Source organism: Castor canadensis, chromosome 11 (genome assembly GCF_047511655.1).
Source record: "Castor canadensis chromosome 11, mCasCan1.hap1v2, whole genome shotgun sequence".
NCBI classification, from domain to species: domain Eukaryota; kingdom Metazoa; phylum Chordata; class Mammalia; order Rodentia; family Castoridae; genus Castor; species Castor canadensis.
Window position 1 is genome coordinate 55,482,170 of NC_133396.1, and position 17,039 is coordinate 55,499,208.

General features: G+C 40.1%; 1 protein-coding gene across 1 annotated transcript in view; it reads left to right on the top strand.

The window, feature by feature from the left end:
* Nucleotides 1–17,039, top strand: part of Dnah9 (dynein axonemal heavy chain 9) — a 335,102-nt gene that overhangs the window by 107,758 nt on the left and 210,305 nt on the right. Inside the window, exon 27 of the mRNA XM_074046853.1 lies at nucleotides 14,029–14,185. Within this exon, the coding sequence (XP_073902954.1) occupies nucleotides 14,029–14,185 (157 nt within the window). The remainder of the gene's footprint in view (nucleotides 1–14,028; nucleotides 14,186–17,039) is intronic.

Sequence of the window (17,039 nt, forward strand, 5' to 3'; positions counted from 1 at the left end):
TTGCTTCAGTTGTTTTTCAGATAGGGACTCATGCTTTTACTCAGGCTGGCCTCAAACTGCAATCCCTTTGTCTCCACCTGGCATGAGCCAGTTCGCCCAGCTAGACCATTATTGTTAATTTTTAAAATTGTTTACAAATTTGGCCTTTAGAAATTGTTAAAATTATTTAGAAATTTGTTTTGAAGTTGTTTAGAAATTATTTCTTAATTCAAGTTATCAATAAAGATCTTGAACATCAGGGAGCAGCTGAGTCCTGGACATGCTGCTGGAGGCCTCTTTTCAGGTGACATTCTTTTATCACATTCTTTGTAAGATGTAGAATTCTCAAAATGACCCCAATGACTCCCATCCTGTATAATCCCCTTATCTTTGAATGTGGGTGAAATTTGTGACTAGGTAATATTATTCTCATGATTGTGTTCTATGATATAGTGTGTTACTCAACTTTCTGTTATTCTGACAAAATACCCAAAAAAACCTGAAGAATTTTTCTTGAATACTAAGAATACTTGAAGGAGGAAAAGTTTATTATACTGAGATCAACATTTATACCTGGTCTCAGGGATATCAGTCCATGGTCACATAGCCCTGTTGCTTTCGGCCTGTGGCAGCACAGTACATCATAAGGAGAATGCATGGCCGAGAAGGCCTGTTCACTTCACAGCAGTCTAGAAGCAAAGAAAGACAAGAAAGGGCTGGGGTCCCAACATTATCTTCAATGTCACACCCTCAATGACCTAACCACATTCCACTAGGCCCAATCACTTAAAGGTTCCACCACTTCATAATACTACCACACTAGGGAGTAAAAATCCAGCATGTGAAGTTCATCCAAACCATAGAAGACCCGAATGACTTTTTTTTTTTAAGAAACAAGGATATTTTGGTACTTTGGCCTTGTCTCATAGACACTGAAGCCTCGAAAAAAATCAAATACCTAGGTGTAAACCTAACAAGAGATGTGAAAGACCTCTACAAGGAAAACTATACACTTCTGAAGAAAGAGATTGAGGAAGACTATAGAAAGTGGAGAGATCTCCCATGCTCATGGATTGGTAGAATCAACATAGTAAGAATGTCGATACTCCCAAAAGTAATCTATATGTTTAATGCAATTCCCATCAAAATTCCAATGACATTCATTAAAGAGATCAAAAAATCTACCGTGAAATTTATATGGAAACACAGGAAGCCACGAATAGCCAAGGCAATACTCAGTCAAAAGAACAATGCAGGAGGTATCACAATACATGACTTCAAACTATATTACAAAGCAATATCAGTAAAAACAGCATGGTACTGTCACAAAAACAGACATGAAGACCAGTGGAACAGAATAGAGGACCCAGATATGAAGCCAAACAACTATAAGCAACTTATCTTTGACAAAGGAGCTAAAAATATACGATGGAGAAATAGCAGCCTCTTCAACAAAAACTGCTGGGAAAACTGGTTAGCAGTCTGCAAAAAACTGAAACTAGATCCATGTATATCACCCTATACCAAGATTAACTCAAAATGGATCAAGTATCTTAATATCAGACCACAAACTCTAAAGTTGATACAGGAAAGAGCAGGAAATACTCTGGAGTTAGTAGGTATAGGTAAGAACTTTTTCAACGAAACCCCAGCAGCACAGCAACTAAGAGACAGCATAGATAAATGGGACCTCATAAAACTAAAAAGTTTCTGTTCATCAAAAGAAATGGTCTCTAAACTGAAGAGAACACCCACAGAGTGGGAGAAAATATTTGCCAGCTATACATCAGACAAAGGACTGATAACCAGAATATATAGGGAACTTAAAAAACTAAATTCTCCCAAAACTAATGAACCAATAAAGAAACGGGCAAGTGCACTAAACAGAACTTTCTCAAAAGAAGAAATTCAAATGGCCAAAAAACACATGAAAAAATGCTCACCATCTCTAGCAACAAAAGAAATGCAAATTAAAACCACACTAAGATTCGACCTCACCCCTGTTAGAATAGCCATCATTAGCAACACCACAAACAACAGGTGTTGGTGAGGATGTGGAGAAAAAGGAACCCTCTTACACTGTTGGTGGGAATGTAAACTAGTACAACCACTCTGGAAAAAAATTTGGAGGCTACTTAAAAAGCTAGACATTGATCTATCATTTGATCCAGCAATACCACTCTTGGGGATATACCCAAAAGACTGTGACACAGGTTACTCCAGAGGCACCTGCACACCCATGTTTATTGTGGCACTATTCACAATAGCCAAGTTATGGAAACAGCCAAGATGCCCCACCACTGAAGAATGGATTAAGAAAATGTGGAATCTATACACAATGGAATTCTATGCACCCATGAAGAAGAACGAAATGTTATCATTTGCTGGTAAATGGATGGAATTGGAGAACATCATTCTGAGTGAGGTTAGCCTGGCCCAAAAGACCAAAAATTGTATGTTCTCCCTCATATGTGGACATTAGATCAAGGGCAAACACAACAAGGGGATTGGACTTTGAGCACATGATAAAAGCTTTAGCACACAAGGGAGGGGTGAGGATAGGTAAGACACCTAAAAAATTAGTTAGCATTTGTTGCCCTTAACGCAGAGAAACTAAAGCAGATACCTTAAAAGCAACTGAGGCCAATAGGAAAAGGGGACCAGGAACTAGAGAAAAGGTGAGATCAAAAAGAATTAACCTAGGAATTCCAAGATGGCGGCTAGAGGTAGGAAGCAGAAAGTGACCCTCCTATAATGAAATCTTGGAGAGACGCTGGAGACACACTTTGCAGGCATAATCACCGAGAACAGGCATAACTTTGACCCCTCCACATCTCCAGCTGGTGCAGAGAATCTCCACTTCATGTTAAACAGAGAAACGAGGAGGGCCCCCGGGGCCGCCAGTGGCCGGCGCCCATACAGCTTGGGAAGACGCGGACCAGGTGAGCTTCGCGGTACTGCGGTACCCCCACAGACAAGCCTGGGCCAGAACAGCATAGCCCCCTGGACAGACTGACCTCCACCCGGGAAAAAAAAAAAGAGAAACTGAGTAATAAGCAATAAGAACAGTTAAGACATGCTGGAAAGAGGGTGGGGCGCCCTGAGCGCTGAAGATTGGGGGAAGGGAATCCTTCCCGGGACTGTAAATAAACAAGCCAGGCGGGCTGGAGAGCCTCTGGCGGGAGCGGGGTGCGCGCCCAGCAACCAGGAGCAGGAAAGCTTGTGAGAGGAGGGAAGACCCACTTCCCACGTGAACTGTAAACAAACATGGCGGCCGGCAGGAGCAGCAGCACCGCCCAGTAAGCAGGAGCAGGAAAGCTTCTGAAAGTGGCAGTGGGAGGTAAACTTCAGAGGAGAGGGGGGAAGACCCACCTCCCACATGAACTGTAAATAAACATGCAGGCCTGACAACACGGGGGCAGTGTCACCTTTCCCAGTGCTTGGAAAGGGGAAAGCCTGTAGCAGAGGCTCCCACACAGGAGAACTCTGAGCAAACAAAGCCTGTGGGACCAGGTGAGTGCTAGCTCACCCCAGAGATCTGCATAAATAATGCCGCCAGCTACAGGCTGAGAGCAGCAGGCAGGCAAGCCACAGTTGCAGATACCACTCTCAGAACTGTCTCCAGACGCTCTTTTTTCTTTTTCTCCCTACTTTGATGAGAGAACAACCGAATTACACCTGCAAGCCGAAAAACTTACTGAAACTGTATTGCATTTGAACTGGGGACACTTGGTGGGGCTTTTGTGTGTGTGTGTGTGTGTGTGTGTGTGTGTGTGTGTGTGTGTAGTTTTGTTCTACTTTATGCATCCCCTTTGATGAGACAACTACAGAACAACATCTGAGGCACCAACTCCAGGACTGGAGATTGAGACGGACACCCAAATTATTAAGACTGAAACTGCATTGCATATAAACTTGGAAGTGTTTTGGTTTTTTTTTTTTAATTTTCTATTTTCCATTTTATTTTAATTCATTTTTATATATAGATATTACTTTCATTTACTTATTTTTTATTTTTTTATCTTTGATTTTCAATCCTCTCTCTGTCTCTCTAATGTCTGTTCAGCTTACTGTCGATTAGTACACTAACACTACCTGTTTATACCTTTGAAACTCTCTTGTCTGATACCTTGTTCTGCTTTCTCCCTCTTGTCTGTATATTTGTTTTCCCCTTTTCTTTAACTTCTTGCTTTCCATCTCAGCTCACTCTTCCATTCTAAATATTACCATTGTTATTATTACAAGCTAGAAAATACTTAATTACACACAGTACAGGGACAGTAACAACACCAAGGACAATGACAGGAAGACAGAAAAAACAGGGAAACCAGTTTCCCCACAGCAAAAAATTAGTACAGGAACCAGAGGGGAATGAAGAGAACAGAAACTCAGATCCAGACTCCAACAAAATGAAGATAAACTATGCCAAAGGACCCAATGAAGCCCACAAGAATAATTTAAAAGAAGACATACTACAAGTACTCAATGAGAATTTTATAGAGATGATACTGGATAGGGTCAACCAAAATGTACAGGAGACACTCAAGAAATTCCAAGACAATAAAAATAGAGAATTTGAAAAAGCAAAAGAAGAAATAAAGAAAACCATAGAAGCACTGTATAAACACCAAAGTGAAAGAGAGAACACAATGAATAAATGGATAAATGAACTCAGGACAAAAATAGACAACAATAAAGAAGAAAACTGCCAGGATATGGAAAACCTCAGAAAAAAGAGCAAAACAGAACTGCAAAACAAAACGGAAGGCCAATCCAGCAGAATAGAACAAACAGAAGACAGAATCTCAGAACTTGAAGATGAAATGGTAATTAAAGGAAAAACCGAAGAACTATTAATTAAACAACTCAAGACCTGTGAAAAGAAAATGCAAGAACTCACTGACTCCATCAAAAGACCAAACTTGAGAATCATGGGCATCGAAGAAGAAGAGGTGCAAGCGAAGGGAATGCATAATATATTCAACAAAATAATAACAGAAAATTTCCCAAATCTAGAGAAAGATATTTCCATACAGATGCAAGAGGCCTCCAGGACACCAAACAGACCAGATCAAAATAGAACTACTCCACGACATATCATCATTAAAACAACAAGTTCAGAAACCAAGGGAAGAATATTGAAGGCTGTAAGAGAAAAAACAAGTAACATACAAAGGTAAACCCATCAAAATCACAGCAGACTTCTCAACAGAAACATTAAAAGCAAGAAGAGCGTGGGGTGAGATCTTCCGGGCACTGAATGAAAATAACTTCAACCCCAGGATACTCTACCCAGCAAAGCTATCATTCAAAATAGATGGAGCAATAAAAGTCTTCCATGATAAGCAGAAACTAAAACAATATGTGACCACAAAGCCACCATTACAAAAGATTCTGCAAGGGATCCTGCACACAGAAAGTGACACCCAACTTAACCATGAAAAGGCAGGCAGCACCAAACCACAGGATAAGAAAAAGCAAGACAGTAGACAGTAACATCAAGTTAGGTACACACAATCAAACCTTCAAACAACTAAGACACCTAAATGGCAGGAATCACCACATACCTATCAGTACTAACGCTTAATGTTAATGGACTTAATTCACCCATCAAAAGACACCGTTTGACAAAATGGATTAAAAAAGAAGATCCAACAATTTGTTGCTTACAGGAGACCCATCTCACTGACAGAAATAAGCATATGCTTAGGATGAAAGGCTGGAAGAAGATTTACCAAGCCAATGGCCCCCGAAAACAAGCAGGAGTAGCAATACTTATCTCTGACAAAGTAGACTTCAAACCTACATTGATCAAACGGGATAAAGAAGGACATTCCATACTAATAAAAGGGGAAATAGACCAAAAGGAAATAATAATCATCAATCTGTACGCACCCAATGTCAACGCACCCAGTTTCATCAAACATACCCTGAAAGACCTAAAAGCATATATAAACGCCAACACAGTGGTTGTGGGAGACTTTAACACTCCATTATCATCAATAGATAGGTCATCCAAACAAAAAATCAATAAAGAAATCCAAGATCTAAAATATGCAATAGATCAAGTGGACCTAGTAGATGTCTACAGAACATTTCATCCAACCTCTACACAATATACATTCTTCTCAGCAGCCCATGGAACCTTCTCCAAAATAGATCATATCCTAGGGCACAAAGCAAGCCTCAGCAAATATAAGAAAATAGAAATAATACCGTGCATACTATCTGACTACAATGCAGTAAAAGTAGAACTCAACAACAAAAGTAAAGACAAAAAACATGCAAACAGCTGGAAACTAAATAACTCATTACTTAATGAAGAATGGATCATCGATGCAATAAAAGAGGAAATTAAAAAGTTCCTGGAAGTCAATGAAAATGAAAACACAACCTACCGGAACCTATGGGACACAGCTAAGGCAGTCCTGAGAGGAAAGTTTATAGCCATGAGTGCATATATTAAAAAGACTGAAAGATCCCAAATCAATGACCTAATGATACATCTCAAACTCCTAGAAAAACAAGAACAAGCAAACCCCAAAACAAATAGAAGGAGAGAAATAATAAAAATAAGAGCTGAAATCAACGAAATAGAAACCAAAAAAACCATACAAAGAATTAATGAAACAAAAAGTTGGTTCTTTGAAAAAATAAACAAGATCGACAGACCCCTGGCAAACCTGACTAAAATGAGGAGAGAAAAAACCCAAATTAGTAGAATTAGGAATGCAAAAGGGGAGATAACAACAAAGACCATGGAAGTCCAGGAAATCATCAGAGACTACTTTGAGAACCTATATTCAAATAAATTTGAAAATCTAAAAGAAATGGACAGATTTCTAGATACATATGATCATCCAAAACTGAACCAAGAGGAAATTAATCACCTGAATAGACCTATAACACAAAATGAAATTGAAGCAGCAATCAAGAGTCTCCCCAAAAAGAAAAGTCCAGGACCTGATGAATTCTCTGCTGAATTCTACCAGACCTTTAAAGAAGAACTGATACCAACCCTCCTTAAACTGTTCCACGAAATAGAAAGGGAAGGAAAACTGCCTAACACATTTTATGAAGCCAGTATTACACTTATCCCAAAACCAGGCAAAGACACCTCCAAAAAGGAGAGCTAAGGGCCAATCTCCTTAATGAACATTGATGCAAAAATCCTCAACAAAATAATGGCAACCCGAATTCAGCAACACATCAAAAAGATTATTCACCATGACCAAGTAGGCTTCATCCCAGGGATGCAGGGGTGTCTCAACATATGAAAATCAACATAATAAACCACATTAAGAGAAGCAAAGACAAAAACCACTTGATCATCTCAATAGATGCAGAAAAAGCCTTTGATAAGATCCAACATCATTTCATGATAAAAGCTCTAAGAAAACTAGGAATAGAAGGAAAGTTCCTCAACATTATAAAAGCTATATATGACAAACCTACAGCCAGCATTATACTTAATGGAGATAAACCTAAACCATTCCCTCTAAAATCAGGAACCAGACAAGGATGCCCATTATCTCCACTCTTATTCAACATAGTACTGGAATTCCTAGCCAGAGCAATTAGGCAAGAAGAAGGAATAAAAGGAATACAAATAGGTAAAAAAACTGTCAAAAAATCCCTATTTGCAGATGACATGATCCTATACCTTAAAGACCCAAAAAACTCTACTCAGAAGCTTCTAGACATCATCAATAGCTATAGCAAGGTAGCAGGATATAAAATCAACATAAAAAAATCATTAGCATTTCTATACACTAACAATGAGCAAACGGAAAAAAAATGTATGAAAACAATTCCATTTACAATAGCCTCAAACAAAATCAAATACCTAGGTGTAAACCTAACAAAAGATGTGAAAGACCTCTGCAAGGAAAACTATACACTTCTGAAGAAAGAGATTGAGGAAGACTTTAGAAAGTGGAGAGATCTCCCATGCTCATGGATTGGTAGAATCAACATAGTAAAAATGTCGATACTCCCAAAAGTAATCTACATGTTTAATGCAATTCCCATCAAAATTCCAATGACATTCATTAAAGAGATTGAAAATCTACTGTTAAATTTATATGGAAACACAAGAGGCCATGAATAGCCAAGGCAATACTCAGTCAAAAGAACAATGCAGGAGGTATCACAATACCTGACTTCAAACTATATTACAAAGCAATAACAATAAAAACAGCATGGTACTGGCACAAGAACAGACATGAAGACCAGTAGAACAGAATAGAGGATCCAGATATGAAGCCACACAACTATAAGCAACTTATCTTTGACAAAGGAGCTAAAAATATACGATGGAGAAATAGCAGCCTCTTCAACAAAAACTGCTGGGAAAACTGGTTAGCTGTCTGCAAAAAACTGAAACTAGATCCATGTATATCACCCTATACCAAGATTAACTCAAAATGGATCAAGGATCTTAATATCAGACCCCAAACTCTTAAGTTGATACAAGAAAGAGTAGGAAATACTCTGGAGTTAGTAGGTATAGGTAAGAACTTTCTCAATGAAACCCCAGCAGCACAGCAACTAAGAGATAGCCTAGATAAATGGGACCTCATAAAACTAAAAAGCTTCTGTTCATCAAAAGAAATGGTCTCTAAACTGAAGAGAACACCCACAGAGTGGGAGAAAATATTTGCCAACTATACATCAGACAAAGGACTGATAACCAGAATATACAGGGAACTTAAAAAACTAAATTCTCCTAAAACTAATGAACCAATAAAGAAATGGGCACGTGAACTAAACAGAACTTTCTCAAAAGAAAGAAATTCAAATGGCCAGAAAACACATGAAAAAATGCTCACCATCTCTAGCAATAAAGGAAATGCAAACTAAAACCATGCTAAGATTCCACCTCACCCCTGTTAGAATAGCCATCATCAGCAACACCACCACCAACAGGTGTTGGCGAGGATGCGGGAAAAAGGAACCCTCTTACACTGTTGGTGGGAATGTAAACTAGTACAACCACTCTGGAAAAAAATTTGGAGGCTACTTAAAAAGCTGGACATCGATCTACCATTTGATCCAGCAATACCACTCTTGGGGATATACCCAAAAGACTGTTACTCCAGAGGCACCTGCACACCCATGTTTATTGCGGCACTATTCACAATAGCCAAGTTATGGAAACAGCCAAGATGCCCCAGCACTGAAGAATGGATTAAGAAAATGTGGTATCTATACACAATGGAATTTTATGCAGCCATGAAGAAGAACGAAATGTTATCATTCGCTGGTAAATGGATGGAATTGGAGAACATCATTCTGAGTGAGGTTAGCCTGGCTCAAAAGACCAAAAATCGTATGTTCTCCCTCATATGTGGACATTAGATCAAGGGCAAACACAACAAGGGGATTGGACTATGAGCACATGATAAAAGCGAGAGCACACAAGGGAGGGGTGAGGATAGGTAAGACACCTAAAAAACTAGCTAGCATTTGTTGCCCTTAACGCAGAGAAACTAAAGCAGATACCTTAAAGCAACTGAGGCCAATAGGAAAAGGGGACCAGGAACTAGAGAAAAGGTTAGATCAAAAAGAATTCACCTAGAAGGTAACACCCACACACAGGAAATCAATGTGAGTCAATGCCCTGTATAGCTATCCTTATCTCAACCAGCAAAACCCCTTGTTCCTTCCTATTATTGCTTATACTCTCTCTCCAACAAAATTAGAGATAAGGGCAAAATAGTTTCTGCTGGGTATTGAGGGGGGGGAGCGGGAGGGGGTGGAGTGGGTGGTAAGGGAGGGGGTGGGGGCAGGGGGGAGAAATGAACCAAGCCTTGTATGCACATATGAATAATAAAAGAAAAATGAAAAAAAAAAAAAAAAGAAAATGTGGTATCTATACACAATGGAATTTTATGCAGCCATGAAGAAGAATGAAATGTTATCATTTGCTGGTAAATAGATGGAATTGGAGAACATCATTCTGAGTGAGGTTAGCCTGGCTCAAAAAACCAAAAATCGTATGTTCTCCCTCATATGTGGACATTAGATCAAGGGCAAACACAACAAGGGGATTGGACTATGAGCACATGATAAAAGGGAGAGCACACAAGGGAGGGGTGAGGATAGGTAAGACACCTAAAAAACTAGCTAGCATTTGTTGACCTTAATGCAGAGAAACTAAAGCAGATACCTTAAAGCAACTGAGGCCAATAGGAAAAGGGGAATAGGTACTAGAGAAAAGGTTAGATCAAAAAGAATTAACCTAGAAGGTAACACCCACGCACAGGAAATCAATGTGAGTCAATGCCCCGTATAGCTATCCTTATCTCAACCAGCAAAAACCCTTGTTCCTTCCTATTATTGCTTATACTCTCTCTACAACAAAATTAGAAATAAGGGCAAACTAGTTTCTGCTGGGTTTTGGGGGGGGGAGAGGGAGGGGGCGGGGTGGGTGGTAAGGGGGGGGTGGGGGCAGGGGGGAGAGATGAACCAAGCCTTGTATGCACATATGAATAATAAAAGAAAAATGAAAAAAAAAAAAAAGAATTAACCTAGAAGGTAACACACATGCACAGGAAATTAATGTGAGTCAGCTCCCTGTATAGCTATCCTTATCTCAACCAGCAAAAACCCTTGTTCCCTCCTATTATTGCTTATACTCTCTCTACAACAAAATTAGAAATAAGGGCAAAATAGTTTCTGCTGGGTATTGAGGTGGTAGGGGGGAGAGGAAGGGGGCGGAGTGGGTGGTAAGGGAGGGGGTGGGGACGGGGGAGAAATGACCCAAGCCTTGTATGCACATATGAATTAAAAAAAAAAAAAGAAACAAGGATATTTTGGTACTTTGGCTTGTCTCATAGACACTGACGTCATTCTGCCTATCTCCAGAGTACTTCCCAAGGAAGCAGGAGCAGATTGAAGGAGCTGGCTTAAGTGTTTTAAGAGATGGACACTCTAAGAAAACCACAGAAGGTTTCCTAAATCAAGGGTGTGTCCAAAAGACTAGGATGTGCTGAGGCTCATGCATCTTGGCAGCCAGTCCTGCAGCAGAAGGAAACAATGCTTCTCTCTTTTGTTTGTGGCTTTCTTACAGGCTGAGCTCAAGCCCCACTGATCCTGCTTTAGCTATTAGAATTCATTAGATAGCCCATTTTCCCTTCCTAAACCTCAAGTCTATCCATCTGTAAAATGGAGGGTGAGATGGGTTGACTTTGGAAACCCTTTTTCATCCTTGAGTTCTGTTATTATGGAGGAGAAAATAATAATGTTTGATATTCCCCACAAGCTTCTGGAGGTGATAAAAAGCTCAGTAGATGCTCAACATGAAATCAACACCCAGCTCCAAGGATTTCTTTCAAAGGATTCTTCAGTTTTTCTGTGAAATAGGATTTTGTGAAAGCTTGCTCTTTCTTCTAGACTTCCAAATTCACTTGAGAGCTCTGTAGCTCCAGAGGAAAGAGCCCTGGCCTTTCTCTCTGGCTGCAGCTGAGGCAAGCTGTGGGATGGAAAAGGGTAAAAGGAAAGGGAGTGAGGTGAGTTATATGAGGGGTTGGGACTCTGCTTGTTCAGAGAGCTGCCTTTCCTCCTGGGATGAGAGGTTGGGGGATGGGGTACCATGCTATGGTGGCCCTGAACAGTTCTAGAAGAAGTCTAGAGTTTGGAAGAGATGGAAGGCATGGGGCCAATCAGAGCTTAGGCTGTGCATAGGACTCCATGAAGATCTTGCTAGTATCTGAAAATAGTAACTAAGTGGCCAAGAAAGACAACTGAGATCCAACTTTTCACGGTAACCCTACCCTGATTTACCTCATGATCTATCAGCTGTTCAATGTCCTAATGTCCACAGGGAAAGTGAGGCAGCTGTATGAGCCTGGATAACCAAGTGTTAAAAAGTTAAGTGTAGTCCAAATTCCCCCAGTCAGCTAAGTCAATGCAATCCATTTCACAGGAAAACACGAATTGAAATAATAATTCTGTACACCTCTCCTCTCTGCTCAGAGAGCCTGCCTTACTGGGTTTCATTTTCAAAGGCTCAGACAGATAAGGAAATTTTGCACTTAATTAGAAGAGAAAAAGGGCACTTATTTCAGGTCCTTTCAAAGCCATTTTTGTTCTGTGTTCAGTCAAGTTAGTACAGAGACCCAGTCACCATCTGGCAACAGAGACATTAATTGAGTGTCTGGTCAGTCTGAGACATCAGTTTCAGGAACAGAAACAGCATATTTTGGAGACCCCACCAGACTGTACAGCCTGTGAGTTAAGCATCCATATATTGATTTGCTAGATATTGAAAAGTTAGACCAATGGTACAATTTTGATAGTTTTATTGAGACATAATTTACATGCCTTAAAGTTCACCCCTGACAAGCATAAAATTATAAGTGATTTTTTAGTAAATACGCAGAGTTGTCCATCATCTCAACCCAGTTTAGGAACATTTCCTTCACCCTATTTGCAGTAAATCCTTGCTTCAAAACCCATCCGCAGGCAGCCACTGATCTGATAGCTATCCCTGTCTTTTTTTGGACATTTCCTATAAATGGAATAACAGTATTACTCTTTCACATCTAGCCTCTTTCATTTGTGGGGCATAATATTTTTGAAGTTCATCTGTTTTGTAGTATGTTCATGATTTAATTCACTTATGTCACTACAGAATATTCTATGGCATAGAAATGCTACATTTTGTTTATCCATTCGCTATGGATGGGTATTTATGTTGTTTCCAATTTTCTATTGTTATAATTATTTTTACCATGAACAAGTGCTACCAAGTGAATTTATTTCTCTTGGGTAAATTCCTAGGGGGTAGTTTCTAAATCATTTGGTAAGATTTACTTTTTTAAAAAAAACTACTGAGCTATATTGCAAAGCTATATTCCCACCAGCAATGTTCCCAATTTGCATTCTCATAAACACTTGCTATTGCCATTTTGGGGGTTATAGCCATCCAAATGGTATGTAATCACACCTCGTAGTGGATTTAATTTTCATTTCGCTAGTGACCAATGATCTTGAGCAATTTATTTCCTGTGCTTATTACCCAAAGTCACATTTTTGCTGGTGCCAAGGTTTGAACTCAGGACCTTACACATGCTAGGCAGGCACTTTACCATTTGAGCCATTTCACCAGCCCTTGTTTGTGATAGATTTTTTTCAAGATAAGGTCTCACAAACTATTTGCCTGGGGCTGTCTTTGAACTGCAATCCTCCTGATCTCTGCTTCCTGAATAGCTAAGTTTACAGGCATGAGTCACCAGTGCCCCACCAAAGGCACGTTTTTTAAGTGAGACAAAAATATTAAAGGAAATAATCTTAAAGCTGAGTTAACTTTATTGCCATTAGTAAAAACAGTGACAGGAAAATGAGATATATTGAATGATTGATCAAGTCTCTCATGGATTCATTCTTGTGTTTCATAAATAGCTATTTAGGGCTTATATGTGCCTAAAGATGGAGATGAAATAATAGATAACAGATGGACCCACTTTATGTATCTTACAAAGGTGTACACAGACGATGTATATGATCTATATGGCAAAGATTAAAGAGCTCAACTGAGGGAGCCTCTGTTCAACGACTGCAGTGTTGGGGGATCCAGGAACATTTAGTGGGTAGATTTTGAGTCCCTAGGGGTTGCTAGTCATTAACTAGACAAAGATTTAGGAGGAACTCACCAAGGTAGACTTGAAGGAGGTGGGGACTTGGTGGGGGAGGGAAGAGGGCCATGCACAGCCCTAGAGTATCTGGCAAGTGAACTAAGCTCTACAAAGCTAGAGGTTAGCATGCTGGGGGAGGGCAAGCAAAGTAGTGAGAAGTGAAGCTAGAGTGGCGAAGGTCAAGATGACCCTGCAGAGAGTCACTGATGTGGTGTAAGGAAGAGGTGTTGTGGTGAAGTTGTTCTGGAAAGGTCTATCTCTGACAACAGACAAGAGGGTGTGGAGCTCTGGGATTTCCTTTTCAGAAGCTGTGTCAGGCCTCTCCTGGCCTTGAATCTTTTATCTCCCAGGTATCCATCAGGGTCACCTGTGGCACTGAGGTTGATATTTTCCCTCCTCTGTTTGACAGGTGCTATATCACTCTTACCCAGTCTCTGCACCTGACCATGAGTGGGGCTCCAGCAGGACCTGCAGGCACAGGCAAGACTGAGACCACCAAGGACCTGGGCCGAGCCCTGGGCATCATGGTCTATGTGTTTAATTGCTCAGAGCAGATGGACTACAAGGTATAGGTCCACTCAGCTTTGGGAAGGCACTGGGTGGTAACTCAATCCAGGGATGGGGTTTATCCACACTGTGCTGGCCCAGATCCCCCAGGTCTCAGAGTCCAGACAAGGACATTTGTCCTTGCTCCTTCATGGTAAAGCTGAAGATCTTTGACCCATGGGATTTGCTGACCTCCCTGTAAGCCTCTTACGTGACAAGGAGGCACAGTCTCTTGAATCCTGATTCTAATAATGAGCCTTGTGAGCCTTGTCATTTCTTGGATATTCCTTTCATCATCTATAAAATGAAGAAGCTATACATACACCCCAAACCCTAAATTCTCTATTGTATCTAAAAGCACAGAAAGGCTTCTAAGAAGCTAAGATGAAGACACTTGTCTTCATATAATAGTTAGGTTTCAGCTCCTCTGCAAAGTGGATAGAATGTTCTGCAAGGGTAAGTGTGACTTCTTAATCAGACTAGATCACCCCTCATCATTACATGAGATGCTTGCAGAGGACAAGTGCACAGGTAGTGTACTTCATTCAGGGGCATAGCCTTTATGAAAAAAAATCTAATATATTCCAGGTTGTGTCATAGAGAAAAGCCAGACAAACAAAAGGCCCATGAGGTTACTTCTTAGCTAGAAATATTCTGTCCACAACTGTATATAGATTCATTTTTTGAAATGTAGTAACAGATTGACTCACCGTCTCATTTTTAGTTTGTTATATTGTATGTTTTTTATAAACCACCTTACATCTCTTTTGTAAACAGAAGACCATGTAAAGTAATTTAGAGAAAAAACAATTGTGGTAAACATTAAATACATATAAGTCATGAGATATATTGATTGTAAGATAAATTTAAAGCATAAGTAATTTTAAAGATTGCAAGGTAACTCTTGCAGTTAAAGATCTGTAAGATTTTTTAAATAAGGCTTATCTTCTGTAACTTGAACAATTTCTCCAGTGTAACTTTCTGTACAAATAGAAGCAGAGTGCTGTTACACCATGTTTTCTTATAGCAAGCAAAAAAAAGAAGGTATCCAAAATAACAGTCCTCCCCATGGTCCACATCTCCTAAATCTGAGCACAGCTGCTTTTATTGATGAACACATTAAGATAATGTTTCTTTTTAAGGCTGGAAGAAGATTTTTTTCCCTGTTAAAGAAATAAACTCAGCCTTAAGGATTATTTTAAGCTTCTAGATTCTTCTATAGTTGGGTATTGGCAGCATTGCTGCAATAAGTATAGTCTCCCAAGGGGAACATTCTGAAAGTCACGCTCATTTAGATGTAGGAGACGTGGTGTATTGATTGAAGAAAATGAGCAGATTTCTTCAAAGTCAAAGTTAGCATAGCAAACAGGAAGAAATGACTTAGCCCCACACCCAGGGGTCACTAAGGCCATTTTACCCAATTTTTTCAAAAGTAATCACTGAGTTCTAATCCCACCTGTTCCTGTCCAGGATAGGAGGAAGAGTCTGTTCTTGGTTTATTTGAACTGTAAGTGGAACTTTGATCATCCAGTCTAAGCCAGTCACAGACTGGAGCAGCATCAAAACAAAGGTCGTTCCTCCTTAGGCACCAACTACCTCGGGAACAAGACAGCCTCACTAAGCTATTTGCAGACATTCATTCCCCTTTGTTGTCCAGCTGCTCCAAAATTATTTTTTATTATGAAACCCTCTGGAAATCAAGTGAATTTAGTGGTTATTATCATTGGTCTGTATGTGCTGGGCATTGTGGGTGGATACCCAAAACAGATGATGCTTCATCTTGGTGAATTTGTAGCTGGAGTTGTCCTAAAAGCAGTAGCGGGGGAGTTCCTACTAGGGAACATCCCAAACCATCCTAAAATGGGACTTGTTGGGAGTCCAAAGAATGAAGCCCTGAGGGCTTGGGAGTAGCTCAGTGGTAGAGAGCTTGCTTCACATGTACAAAGCCACAGGCCCTAGTGTCCATTCTCAGTGAAAAAAAAAAGGAAAGAAACACTTAATGCCGGACAATCAGTCCAAAGGAACTTTACACAGTCCTGAAGTTTATCCGGATGGTGGACAGAAAGGGATGTTCTACCTCAGTGAGGGGGTCAGGGCATGAAGTTTATATGAGACTTTAAGGAATTATCTCTCAGAGCTAGAGCCAGTTTCTTTCAGAGTTTTCAGTGACAACCTAAATGCCTCATCAATGTCTGTCACTGATGAAAATGTTCAAGGGCTGTGTCCGGGGGCAAGCCTATTGGAGACACACTGCAGCTTCTGGGTCACAGTGTGGTCAAGGCACCCTGTGGTTTCCAGTTAGGACACAGAAAGAAAGTGAGAGGAGGATAGAGATGAATGACAGAGATTAGTGATAAGTGACAAATAGACAGACAGATGGATAGAGCATAATTCAGTCTATCTGGACAGATAAAACATATATAAATAATTAGGGGAGCTAATTATCACCCAACATAATCCACTATGCTAATTTGTACCCTACAAACTCTAGGTCCTGGAATATTTCAGAATAGGGAGAGAGCCACAGAAGAAACACACTGAGGAGCACGAGACCCAAGGCTACTTGAGTTTTGGGGTGTGACATTTTAACACAGTCTAACTCATTAAAATATCAGCTTTGAAGTCAAAACCAAGTTCTGTATTGAGCCAATACCTTTCCCGTACTTCTCATTCTGCCTTACCCCTGAGCTGTCCTCCCCAGGTCTGGCTGGGACAAGGAGAGGAAAGGAATGAGCGTCAGGAAGAGCTGTCATGCTTTTCTTTTGCCCAGGGATCATTTTGACGTAACATTCATGATACGCAGCAATATATTCAGGTCACATCTCACCAGAGTAAAAGCTTGAAATAAGCATGGTGCAATGGCTAAGCTACCTT